This window comes from Capra hircus, chromosome 1 (assembly GCF_001704415.2).
Source record: "Capra hircus breed San Clemente chromosome 1, ASM170441v1, whole genome shotgun sequence".
Classification (NCBI taxonomy): domain Eukaryota; kingdom Metazoa; phylum Chordata; class Mammalia; order Artiodactyla; family Bovidae; genus Capra; species Capra hircus.
The window spans coordinates 2,061,233-2,074,569 of record NC_030808.1 but is presented as its reverse complement, the minus strand read 5'-3'; the positions used below and the strand labels follow the sequence as shown (position 1 = coordinate 2,074,569).

General features: G+C 47.8%; 1 protein-coding gene across 1 annotated transcript in view; it reads left to right on the top strand.

Moving 5' to 3' along the window:
• The window catches only part of HUNK (hormonally up-regulated Neu-associated kinase), a 133,419-nt gene that overhangs the window by 39,143 nt on the left and 80,939 nt on the right, over positions 1 to 13,337 (top strand). Inside the window, exon 2 of the mRNA XM_018048110.1 lies at positions 7,086 to 7,378. Coding sequence (XP_017903599.1) covers positions 7,086 to 7,378 — 293 coding nt within the window. The remainder of the gene's footprint in view (positions 1 to 7,085; positions 7,379 to 13,337) is intronic.

Genomic DNA, 13,337 nt, shown 5'->3' with positions numbered 1-13,337 from the left:
GCCAGGTGGGGGCGCTTCCTGGCTTCTGGTTCTGCACACTCTTCCTACACAAAACACACAGACCCTAACAGTGGACACTTCCAGGCCTTCCAGGAACGTTCCCAGGGCTCACCACCCCGTAAAGTAGGCACTATGATTGCCCTTTCATTTTTTGTAACAACAAGTAACTGAAGTTTAGCACAGTCCAAGGCACCAGGTGGGAGGGGCCAGCTTTGAAGTCCAGGTGCGCAGCCTGGGAACCTGCGTGTCTGGCTGCTGTGGTCTGCCACCCTCTGAGCTGCCAGCATGCGGAAAAAAGCAGGAAAGGAACTCTCAGACCCTACCTCAGCCCTTGGAGGATGGACACTCGCCCTCGGTTCTTACGTACAGTCGCACTCTTCTGCAGGGTAAGGGCATGTTGTAGGATTGTGTGATGCTCGGGTGGTCCATGAGTCTGCTCGGGTAGCCACAGAAGATCACAGACCAGGTGGATTAAGTGACAGACATTTATCTTCTCATGTTTATGGAGGCTGGGAATCCCAGATCAAGGTGCCGGTGGGGTTGCTTTCTCATGAGGCTTCCCTCCTTGGTTTGGGGGTGGCTGACTTCTTGCTGTGGCCTCTTATGGCCTTTCCTCCGTGCAAGTGTGGAGAGAGAGAGAGGTCTCTGGCATCTCTTCCTTTTCTTATATGGACACCAATCCAGTTAGATCAGGTCCCCACCCTCAGCTGAAGCTCCAGTAGTTTGGCCACCTGATGCGGAGAGCTGACTCGTTGGAAAAGATTCTGATGCTGGGAAAGATTGAGGGAAGGAGGAGAAGGGGGCAATAGAGGATGAGATGGTTGGATGGTATCACTGACTCAATGGGACGGAGTTTGAGCAAACCGTGGGAGACAGTGAAGGACAGGGAAGCCTGGCGTGCTGTAATCCATGGGGTCACAAAGAGCCCAACGTAACTTACTGACTGAACAGCTACAATAACCGCACCCTTTCGGGCCCGTTTAACCTTTTTACTGCATACAGCTCTCTCCAAGCAGAGTTAGCGGTTAGGGCTTCAACTGTGAATTTGGGGGTGTGGTGCGGGGGGGAGACGATTCAGCCTGTGACAGATGGTCATCTTAAATCACTATAAAAAATCTGAGTTATGGCCACAAGTAGGTCTGAAGATCCATGTCTCTTTCAGAGTGTATGCTTGGTGTGTATAACAGTGTCAACTATATTTTAGGTGCCTTAATAAGAGTTTGCTAAAGAAGAAAAGATTCACTCAAGTTGAACATAGTGTATTTATTAAGAAACCAACATATTCTGGAAAGAAAGCTGTTCTTGGCTCATTTTTATGTAAAAAGAAAATTCATTCGGATCGGAGCCTCCTATTCTCCATGTGTTCTGATTATTTAAAACATCACGAATAAAAGTACTTTGATGAAGGGAAGGCTGAACGTACAGAAGCACATTGTACATTGTGAAATGGCTGAAGCATATATGCATGTTTCTGTGATATTAAAGAGCAGTGTCTTTGATCAGTGTTTTCCTTCTCTCCATCATATGAAGATCCATTTTACATCTGCCTTTTCATTTTGGAGATTGGATGCGTGACCCATCCTTGATGTATTTCCGAGGAATGAATTTTAAAGGCAGGAAAGGGTGATCCAAGATGAAGGGATGAATTATTTTAAATCTGGTTAAGTCCGATCCTATGTAGGCAATCTCAATGAAGTCAATATTTAAAGGAGATGAGAGAGTAGACTAATATTAAACCACTGCCTTGGGATTTAAAAACAGCTCTGTTCCAGAGAGTTCGAAACACTCAGATGTGATTCAAGCTGCTGCTGCTGCTGCTTTTTTTTTTAATATGCTAAGGTGACAGGTCAAGGCGATGCCTTTTTTTTTTTTTTTTTTTGGCTGAACTAAGTTTTGAATGCTCTTCACCCTCTACAGGTGGCCTCAGTGAAAGCAAAGCGATAATGATTATAAGAACATCTTTTTAAGGAGCTCTTATTAAGTCCCAGACATTTGACTGAGTGGTTTGTGAGCATCATCTTTACACACCCATGGGTCTGTGGAAGTGTGTGCTGAGGCTAGGGCCACACGCTTTGTGCGTCCCTCATTCTAAGTAAAATTCGACGTTGGAATTTTTCTCCTAAGACGTCACAGGGGTCATTAGGCATGAATGCCTTTCTGCAGCTGGCCCCTCTCCGGAGGAATTAGGATACGCTGTTTCTCCTCCTCCTTCCCCGCGTGGGAGGGAGCCGGGCTTCCCTTCCCCATAGACCAGCCTCTTCCTTTGCTTTCTGAGGATCTCCTTTCTTGCCATCACCCCTTCTTCCCTGTATCTTCTGTTTCTCTACACCATAGCTGCCGCCGCCTCATCGTGGATCTATTCTTTTTTTTTTTTTTGCCTTGGGATATTTCCTTTTCTTTTGTGTGAGCTTAGCTATTTAAGTTTGCTGATTTTATACACTGAGAGGTATTTATTTATTTATTTTTTTGCGGGAGCCTGGGAGTGGTGATGGGGTGGGTGTTGCCATACTGTGAGAAGTGTGGTGTCTTAGTTAATGAGAAGCTGATGAATGATCAGTTTCACCTGTGGTCCACTGGTGCTGTGTTCATCTCTCTCTAGTAATTTCTCAGACTTTGCTACTTACTTGGAAATGTGGGGGCAATCTTTGAAAGCTGTAAAATTCCAGGAGGCTATGCAACTTAAAGCCATCAAAAAGTTGGAAACTTTGTTTTATTGACCTTTCACAGCAAAACTTCTTTCCCCATATGCTCAGGATGAAACTCACAAACTCCCCTGACAACACCTCCCACCCCCCTGCCCCACACCCCAATCACAAACTCAAAGACCATATTGGGAGTTCTAGTCTGGTCCATCAACTTGGGTCCTCAGTCCGTCTGTGCAGATTTAATTTTACTCTTTAAAACTCTCTTGACTGAAGCAGCTTATCTTTTCAGCTAGAGACCCAGCATCACACTGGGCTTCCCCTGGGTAGAATTAGTGCCTGTAAATCTCTGATTACTGTCAAATTAAATTAGATGCCTCCCTTTGCTGATCATTGATCACTGCCAATTCCTTAATTTCCCATTCATTCCCCACCCCCCATTTCAGTTGTTACAGATGAAGTTGATTAAATGGTTTTGTGTAATCAAGAAGAACGTCATTCCATCTTCAGTATTATCAATACAGAGTTTACAAGTTTAGCGACGCTTCCAAGTAAAGGTGTTTAAAAATAGAGAGGGGCCTTTATAGGATAGCTTCTATAGGTGGGGCTGCCTAAAGGTTCAGGGTTTTCACAAAGGGACTTTCAGAATCAGTAGAACTTGGGAACCAAACGTCAGATGCTGGTGGGGTGTCCAGCACCTGGTGTGTTAGTTTCCTGTTGCTGCTGTAATGCATGGGTTTCCCAAGTGGCTCTAGTAGACATGGGTTCGATCCCTGGGTCAGGAAGATCCCCTGGAGGAGGGCATGGCAACCCACTCCAGTATTGTGGCCTGGAGAATCCCATGGACAGAGGCGCCTGGTGGACACAAAGAGTCGGACATGACTGAAGCGACTTAGCACGCACACACACATGCTGTAATGCATTACCGCAAACTTGGTAACTTAAAACAACAGAAGTTTATTCTCTCACAGCTGTGGAGGCCAGAAGTCCAGAGTCAATTTCACTGGACCAAAGTCAAGGTGTCAGCAAGGCTGTGCTTCCTCCGATGGCTCTAGGTGGATCTGTCCTTAGCCTATCCCAGCGCCTGGTGGCCGTATTATTCCATCCCTGCCATCTCTGCCCGCTTCACCACTTTGGACTTCTCTGTGTATTTGTGTGAAATCTCCCACTGCCTCTATTTTATGGGGACACTTGTGGTGACCTTTAGCACCACCCAGATAATCTAGGCTAATCTCATTTCAGCATCCTTCACTTTTTCCAAATAAAGTCACGTTCACACTGTCTAGGCGTGGGGGCTTAATGTCTTTGGGTGGCCATTATATAACCTACTTCAGGCAATGAAAGAACTAAATAAATTATCCTCCTAATAATTGTGTGCTCTGTTAAGAAAGGCAGATCGTATTACTGCCGGGCTTTCAGACTGTTGTTTATTCACAGTACGTTTAAGAATTTCACTGCCAAAGGGTGTAATTTTTAAAACGTTGCAACATAGAGTTGAGCAGACAGAATCTAATTGTACTTCTCAGCATTCCTCTTTCTGCCCCCACAAGATGATGGATATATATTTGTGTGTATATATATGTGCATGTGTTATGCATATATACATATATTTTGTCACAAATGAGTACAGTTTTTAAAGCTTTTGGTTTTGTATATACTGAACTGGTTGACCAAACTACAGCCCACTTCTGTGGGCAGATAGCATCAGCCTCACGTCGCCCTGGGATGTAGCAGGTTCTGATTTATCTGGTCCAGTGGCTGATTGTCCCCTCTTGGTCATATCTGTGGCCTAAGGGCCTGATAATCTCCATTAAAATGGGCGAAGGCGGTCAAAAGGTACAAACTTCTGGTTGTAAGATAAGTCTGAAGGATGTAACAGGCAGCATGGTGACTGTAGTTAGCAAGGAAAGTGAAAGGAAGTGTTAGTTGCTCAGTCGTGTCTGACTCTTGTGACCCTGTGGACTGTAGCCCACCAGCTTCCTCAGTTCATGGGATTCTCCAGGCAAGAAGACTGGAGTGGGCTGCCATTTCCTCCTCCAGTAGTTAGCAATACCATATTGTATGTTTGGAAAGTTGCTAATATTGAAGATCATAAAAATTCTCACACACACACAAGTTTATAACTGTAGTGATGGATGTTAATCTGATTTATTATGGTAAACACTTCCCAATAAAGACATACACCAAATCCTTATGTTGCACACCTAAAACTAATACAATGTTATATGTCAATTACATCTCAAGTTTTTTTTTTTAAAGACTGTTCTAGAAGAAATGATAAACTGTTTACAGCTAGATTAAGCTGTTTTCAGCTAGTTTTGCTTCAGTGATTAAGAAAAAGGTTCACTGATTTGCTTGGTTAGTAACCTGTTGGTCACTCATCGTTTATAAAGCACTGTAGTGTGGCAAGGTGGGGAGTGGTCCCTGTGTGTTAAGGGGAGGGATTGGTGCTTTAAATGGTATCGCAGGTGGTAGATATGATGGGAGCATACGATAGGAGTGTTATAGAGACTTTCTGGAAGGAAGGTGGGACGGGAGTTAGTGTCTGAGGATTTGAAGGTGTAAAGAGGATGTAGGGTAGCTGAACGTGTGGTCAGGGGGAGTGAGGAGACCTGCTCTGGGGAGCTGGGAGTCTGGGGTGAACAGTGGCGGGGTTGGTGGAGAAGAAGCTTCAGCGCTGGGCTGAGGCTGTGGACCTTGCCCGATGGGCAGCAGGGAGCCCCCAAAGAGCTTCAGGCAAGAAATCAGAGTTCTAGACCTACTGATATCAAGGCAGGGCAGAGTACGAATTCGAGTATCTAGGAAAAGAGGGAGGACATTGATGTCACAGTCCAGAGCAGCGTGGCCAGACTTTTATTTTTATCACAAACTTGTCAAGAAAATAACATTTGAAACTGACACAACAGTGTGAAGCAATTATCCTCCCATTAAAAAATTACAGTTTGAGTGGTGGTTGCCAGGACCTGGGAGGACTTAGGATAGAGGATTAGTGTTAAAAAAAGAGAAAAGAAAAGAACGTTTGAGCCCCTTTGTACAAACATGTATCTGCCTGCCTGTTGTTGTTCAGTCACTCAGTCACGTCCGACTCTTTGGACCCCATGGTCTGCAGCACGCCAGGCTTCCCTGTCCTTCACCATCTCCTGGAGTTCACCCAACTTCATGTCCATTGAATTGGTGATGCCATCCAACCGTCTCATCCTCGGGTCCCTCTTCTCCTGTCTTCAGTCTTTTCCCAGCATCAGTCTATCTATCATCTATTAATCATTTACTAATTAATCTATATCACACTTCTGTATACTGAATGCGTTATGAAGCAGTTACAAAATATAATTACACAAAAAAGAAATAAATAGAAATGGAAGGTCCAGTGTTTCTGTCCTGCAGGCCAATGGCTTGACAGCCTCATAGAATGCCCCTTGGGTTGCTAGAGTCTCACACAGACTCAGGGCATCTGAATGCTGGGAGGCAAGGTCCCAAATGAATGTAGCCTGGCATGGGAACAGAGAGGAAGGAAAAGTGAGAGAGCAGTTAGCACAAGCAGATGGTGAGGTGTCACTGGCTGGTCGCCTTAGAAAGGAGAGAAGATGCAAGTAAGAAAATAAGAGGGCAAAACAGCGGCGTGTTTTAAGGCTGGGTACGTGAATTGGTGATAGCCAACGAAGGAATGGTAGGAAGGTGGAGACTTGGGCAGAAGTCTTCTCTCCCCCTTCATCCCTCCATCCTTATTCCATTCTCCTTTCCCTCCCTTCCTCCTTCCTTCCTTCCCTTTCTACAAAGCTGGAGGGTCTATACATGTGACGCGTTGATTGCAGGGGAAGTGACCCAGGAGGGGCGTCCAGGAGGCAGCGGAGATGTGGCTTTGGAGCAGCGACAGGTTGGGCCTGACTTGGGGCCAAGAGTCCCTGCATCGTGATTCAGAGGGAAAGAGGTGACCACTGGAAGCCAGGGGCAGCCGGACCTGAGGGCCCGGTGTGGAACAGAGAAGGGTAGGGAGGAAGGGCAGGGTTACCAAATCCCTGGGCATTGCACCCCTCAGCTCCCCAAACACGCCCCAGAACCGAAGATGGAGGCAGATTTGGCTGTTTCAGAAACGAAAGCCTGGGGGCACCCAACCTGGAGCAATTATGAGCTCTGAGTGGGGTGGGGTGGGGGTGGGGAGGGGCCTTGGCTGGAGGTGACCTTGGTGTTTTTTGACTCTTCACTGAGACTTCCAGACTTCTTCGAGCTGGCCTGAGTGAATGTCATTCTCTTCCTTCGTGGTTGATTGTTCTGACCTTTGCTGATGTAACATTTTTCTTTTCTCCCTGGATGCTATTTCAGATCAGGTTTTGCTCCTGGTGCGGAGAAGAGGCGATGTGTCTTCCTAGGATTTTGTGGCTAGTCAAGGGGGTAAACTTTCACCTGCAGTGTCTGGTAACAGCTGCGTCCCTGGTGTCTCCTTAGGTGGCCATCAAGGTCATCGACAAGAAGCGAGCCAAGAAAGACACCTATGTCACCAAAAACCTTCGGCGAGAGGGGCAGATCCAGCAGATGATCCGCCATCCCAACATCACCCAGCTCCTCGATATCTTAGAGACGGAGAACAGCTACTACCTGGTCATGGAGCTGTGCCCCGGGGGCAACCTGATGCACAAAATCTACGAGAAGAAGCGGCTGGAGGAGGCGGAAGCCCGTAGATACATCCGGCAGCTCATCTCTGCGGTGGAGCACCTGCACCGGGTCGGGGTGGTCCACAGGTAAGGGCCGCGCCGAGATGCTGGCCGCCACCTCTGGGCCGGACGCACCGTGCCGTGCTACAGTGCAAGCCAAACAAGGCTGAATCCATCCTGGCTCTGTCCTTTAAATAGTTATGTGACCCTAGCCTGGTTACCTAACCACTCTGAACCTCAGTCTCTTCTTCTGTAAAATGGGAATAATCATGATACTCATCTCATAGTTGGTATTAAGGGAAATGAGTTATTATATGGAAAGAACTTGGAACTACGTTTGGTATGTAATAGGGGCATTTTAAGTGTTGGCTGCTCTTGTTATTATTATTTCCAAAACAATAAAAACTCCTGCTCAGGTGCCCGAAAGAAGCATCAGTGTTAAGATGGCATGAGACTGTTTTTTAGCAATGCTTGACGGTGCTTTCACTGTATTTGCTTTACATGTGGTAGTTGCTTAATAGCTGTTTTATTCAATGGAATTGAATCACTACATGAATTGTGAACTTGCCTTTGAAAGTGAGGCTTGTTCCCCATAAGCCAAACTAAACTTGCAAATAATTATGAAAAGCAAACTTATTTTTGGAATAGCTTTTTCCCTCCTGAGGAGGAGCTTTGCAAGCAAACTGAATGGAGACAGAACTCTTGGCAGTGTTGCTGTTGGTGGTGGGGGCCGACTTTTAGTGCTAGACTAAAATAAGGTCAATGCTGCTGCTAAGTCGCCTCAGTTGTGTCCGACTCTGTGAGACCCCATAGACGGCAGCCCACCAGGCTCCCCCGTCCCTGCGATTCTCCAGGCAAGAACACTGGAGTGGGTTGCCATTTCCTTCTCCAATGCATGAAAGTGAAAAGTGAAAGGGAAGTCACTCAGTTGTCTCCGACTCTTAGCGACCCCATGGACTGCAGCCTACCAGGCTCCTCCATCCATGGGATTTTCCAGGCAAGAGTACTGGAGTGGGGTGCCATTGCCTTCTCCGAATAAGGTCAATAGAATATAGTAAAATTTAAAAAAATGAAAGTGTCCTCTTTTCCTCCCGAAAAATGTTGACTTCATCAGTAAATGCATACTTCTTTCATGGAGTTATAATTCATAATTACTCTGGGTTGTTGAGAAAAATTAGGGCTCATGTTTAATTGATTCTCATTTAAAAAATCAAGATCAAGGAATTATATAGATATGCACACACATGTTTAAAAATTTTGTATTGAGATACAGCTCACATCCCATTAGTTCTCATTTTAAAGGGTGCAATTCAGTCATTTTCAGTATATTCAGAGTTGTGCAACTCTACTCACTGCCTTAATCCTAGAATATTTCCATCCCCCCCGAAAAGAAGCTGGGTGCCCACTGGCAGTCACTCTGCATTCCCTCCCCTCCCGCCAGGCCCTGGCGTAACCACTAGTCTCTGTGGATCTGCCTATTCTGGACCTTGCATATAAATGGAAACAAGACATGGTCTTTTATGAGTGGCTTCCTTCAGTTCACTTTACCAATGGGCCCCGTGTGCCTGAATCCGGACACGGTAGGGAGGTCTTGGTGGAGGGGGAAGGGAGACACTGAGGGGAAGTCCCAATCTGGATTGGGACTCACTGGGACTTACTGTGGGGAAGTCTCTGGTACAGGTGGGGGGCGGACACTGGGGGGAAGCCCCAGGCTGGGGGTAGGGGGACATAGAGGGAGCAGGAGATCAGGACTTGGGGGGAACTGGGGGGAGGGGGAGGTCCCGGGCTGGGGGAGGGGGGCACTGGGGGAGGGGAGAGGGGGGAGGGGGGGAGGTCCCGGGCTGGGGGGGAACTGGGGGAGGGGGGCACTGGGGGGAGGTTCCGGGCTTGGGGGGGACATGGGGGGAGGGGGTAGGTCCCGGGCTTGTGGGGGAACTGGGGGGTTGGGGGGATCCCGGGCTTGGAGGGAACTGGGGGGAGGGGGGAGGTCCTGGGCTGGGGGAGGGGGGCACTGTGGGGAGGTCCCGGGCTTGGGGGGGACCTTAGGGGAGGGGTAGGTCCCGGGCTTATGGGGGAACTGGGGGGTGGGGGGAGATCCCAGGCTTGGGAAGGAACTGTGGGGAAGGGGGAAGTCCCGAGCTTGGGGGGGAACTGGGGGGAGGGGCAGGTCCCGGGCTTGAGGGGGACCTGGGGAGAGTGGGGAGGTCCCGGGCTGGGGGAGGGGGGCACTGGGGGAGGTCCCAGGCTTGGTGGGGACCTGGGGGGAGGGGGGAGGCCCTCGGGTTTAGGGGGGAACTGGGGGGTGAAGTTCCGGGCTTGGGGGAGGGCGACTGGGGGGATGGGGAGGTGCCGGCTTGGGGGGGAACTGGGTGGAGGGGGGAGGTCCCGGGCTGGGGGAGGGGGCACTGGAGGGAGGTGCCAGCCTTGGCCAGGCCCCATTCAGGCAGCTCATTTCTTCACTAAGGTAAGAAAATCTCTCCATGTACGCATTTTTAGTCAGACGCACTGTCCGCAAACCACGATTCATCAGAACTCTTTTTGAGTTTCGATCAGCAAGGAAGGGAACATTCAGAAACTGTAAGCGAATAACCCTGTTTTTGACTGTTAACAACCCCCTTGTGTAACCCGCGGTGTCAGAGCTCTGCCACCACGGGGGACATGATGATCGGAGGATGCCTGGTTTGGTGATGAAGACGACAAAGGCAGAAAGCTCGCGAATGAATCAGCTTGGGTTACCTACTCCGCTGGTCATGGAGGAAAAGAGAACTGGGGGTGGAGCTCTCCGAGGGACTCAGGGTGTTATTACTCGGGTTTCGTGCTGTCAAAAATCAGATGCGCCCTGGCTCAGAGCTTCGGGGACAACAAAGGGAAAGCCAGGGAAGGCTGTGCACTGCTTGCTGGTCCCTCCCGCAGGAAATTCTCAGCAACCCTTTTAAAGTAATTTTAACAAAATCCAATCCCTCTCAGCGCAATTACTGTCAGAACGTCAAAGGAATGCATTTAATAATGTTTTGATAGCAACGAGGGTGCGCTTTTTCTCTCTCTGATCTCCGGCATTCCGCTTCGTTCCCTACCTCTTCGGAAATATATTCATCAGCCAATAGTGGCAAAGGCTCAGATCTTTTGAAGTTAGGGAAGGTCGGAAATACAGGTGTCGTTTTGGAGGAGTTCTTCATTTTCTCCTCTAGAAATCCCGTTAATGAGTGTCAGCGCACGTGGGCACAGGTGATTAGGTGGTGGAGACATCACAGGAAACTGTTTCCAATATATTCCTGGGTGGCTGTATCTGGAATGTCTTGAATTTTCAAAGGTTTTGAATGTTTCATTTCTAGCAGCCATAATCTGGTAATATACTGTAGCTTTTTTTAATGGTGGAGAATTGTCTCCTTTGTGCTGCAGAGGTGGAATGAATTCATAAATTATTTCAAGGTTGGGCTTCCCTGGTGGCTTAGATGGTAAAGAATCTGGCTGCAATGTAGGAGACCTGGGTTTGATCCCTGGGTTCAGAAGATCCCCTGGAGAAGGTAATGGCAACCCATTTCAGAATTCTTGCCTGGAGAATCCCATGGATAGAGAGGAGCCTGGTGGGTTCCTCCATGGAATCAAAAAGAGTCAACACAACTGAGGGACTAACATACACGCATATTTCGAGGTTAGAGTTTTCAAATGAGGAAGAGAGTTTAGATAGCATTTCAGAGACTTCCTGGTGTCCCTAGCGGGAAGATTTCTGAGCAAACAGATTGGATCATCCAAAAGGATTTAGGATGAATTTTGGTGGCTACATTATGTGATTTAAAGGGATTTAGGTGATGTGTGTTAGAGGCTGCTTTAAAAAGCATAGTTCCTGATGAGTCTGATACTGTATCGTCATATCATCATCAGCTTAATGCCTGGCAGAGCCCTCATTTCCTGTGAAATTAAATCTAAATAGTTAATTATCGATCCAGAGCTATTTAAATATCTTTTAAAGGAAGTGGATCTTTAGAAATCATGTTACTATTACAAGTAGAAGGGGAAAAAGGAAGCCAAACGTCTGTAAAGCAGATTTCCTTAGCTGGCAGAGGACTTCATTTAAAACTGAACCTGGGCTTCCCTGGTGGCTTGGTAGTAAAGAATCTGCCTGCCAATGCAGGAGACATCAGTTTGAGCCCTGATCTGCGAAGATCCCACATGCTGCACAGCAACTAAGCCCTTGAAACGCAACTATTGAGCCTGTGCTCTAAAGCCCGTGAGCCACAACTACTGGGTCCATGGTGTAATTACTGAAGCCCAGGTACCCTAGAGGCTGTGCTCCCCAACAGGAGAAGCCCCTTCAGTGAGAAGTCCGTGCATCACAACTAGAGAGTCGTCTCCTCTCGCCACAACCAGAGAAAAGCTCTCACAATAACAAAGGCCCAGCACAGCCAAAAATAAATTGTTATTAAAAAAATAAAAAGACCTGCCATATACCTTTTGTGTCATCTGCTGCAACAGTGTGGTTGTTCACTTATGCAAAATTAGAATGTGGACCTCACATCTTCATTACACCCTCTGAGGACTGCCTGAGATAACTTTGGGTTTAAATTCCAACAAGGGTTTCTTTTTTCCCATTTTTCTTTTTCTCAACTGGGCTCACACCAACATCTGATGATTTTTCTATCATACAAAAAGCGTCGACCTTACCATCCATCCTCAAGAATGCCAATTCTGCCAAGAGGCTCATTTGAGATTCAACTGTTCGTTCAAAATAACAAAGTCCAATCAAGCCGTACAGACAAAACATAGCCGGGTAACACAATACCGCCATCCCTAAGCAGGAAGAGACAAGCAGGACTGGGAGTGAGAGAGATGCGTGATCAAAGGGGCCAGGCGCCCGTGTGTCAACACGTCTGCTCCCAGAGCCGTGACCCCAGTCACTCATCAGGGCTGGGAAGGGGCCTTCTGCACTCCGAGGAATGCCGGGCAAGAGAGGGGACCCTTCTTTGTTCTCGTGAGCCTGACAAGAAGCAGATCCCACCAGTGCTGATGGGGTTTTACGAAGTTCTTTTACCTTTTTGGTTTCCTTTGGAGAGGGGAGAGAGGGGAAGGCGGATGAGAAAGGGGTGACTTCTGCTTAACTTGGGGGGAGGGGGCTGTTGGAGATCCCAGGGTCTGAGCACGTATTTGGAGACACTGGTTATATAGATCAAAGTTTCTTTTGTTTAATGGGGACTGAGAAAACATGATAAGAAATGTGGGATTTCACAAAGCTCTAGCCTGACAAGTTGGGGTGCTCTGTGGTCAGTGTGTGGATTCTAAGCCAGACTGCCTGTATCTATGTTCCACTTAAAAGCTGCACTGGGCAAATCTCTCCGGCTTTTGTGCCTCACTTTCTAGAACTACACAATAGGGGTAAGGGATTATCCACTTCATGTGCTTGTTGTGAGGATTAAGTGACTCAATTCCTGTAAAGTGCTTAGCTCGAGACCCTCAGGAAGTACTGAGCATATGTATGCTGTAGCTACCGCTGAGTCCGCCTCATTCGTTTTATCTGTGGAGGCCGAGTTCTGTGCGTTCAAGGCTCCAGAGCTGTCCTCTGCTTGTGTTTGTTGCTTGGTCGTGTCCGACTCTTTGCGACCCCATGGACTTATACAGTCCATGGAATTCTCCAGGCGAAAATACTGGAGTGGGTAGCCATTCCCATCTCCAGGGGATCTTCCCAACCCAGGGACTGAACCCAGGTCTCCTGCATTGCAGGCTGACTCTTTACCAGGTGAGCCACCAGGCTCTTGAAATCTTTGGCTGAATTGTCTTCATCCTTCAGGTCCCAGCTCAGAAGCTCACCTCCTCCAGGAGTCCCTTCTCTGGTCATAGACTCCCCAGCACCTTCTATTTTGTTTTCCAAATGCTTTTCACAAGATTGTTGTTGTTCAGTCGCCAAGTTGTGTCCGACTCTTTGAGAGTCGGATGCAACTAACTCCTTCACTAATGCCAGGAGCTTGCTCAAACTCATGTCCTTTGAGTTGGTGATGCCATCCAACCATCTCATCCTCTGCCACCCACTTCTCTTCCTGCCCTCACTCTTTCC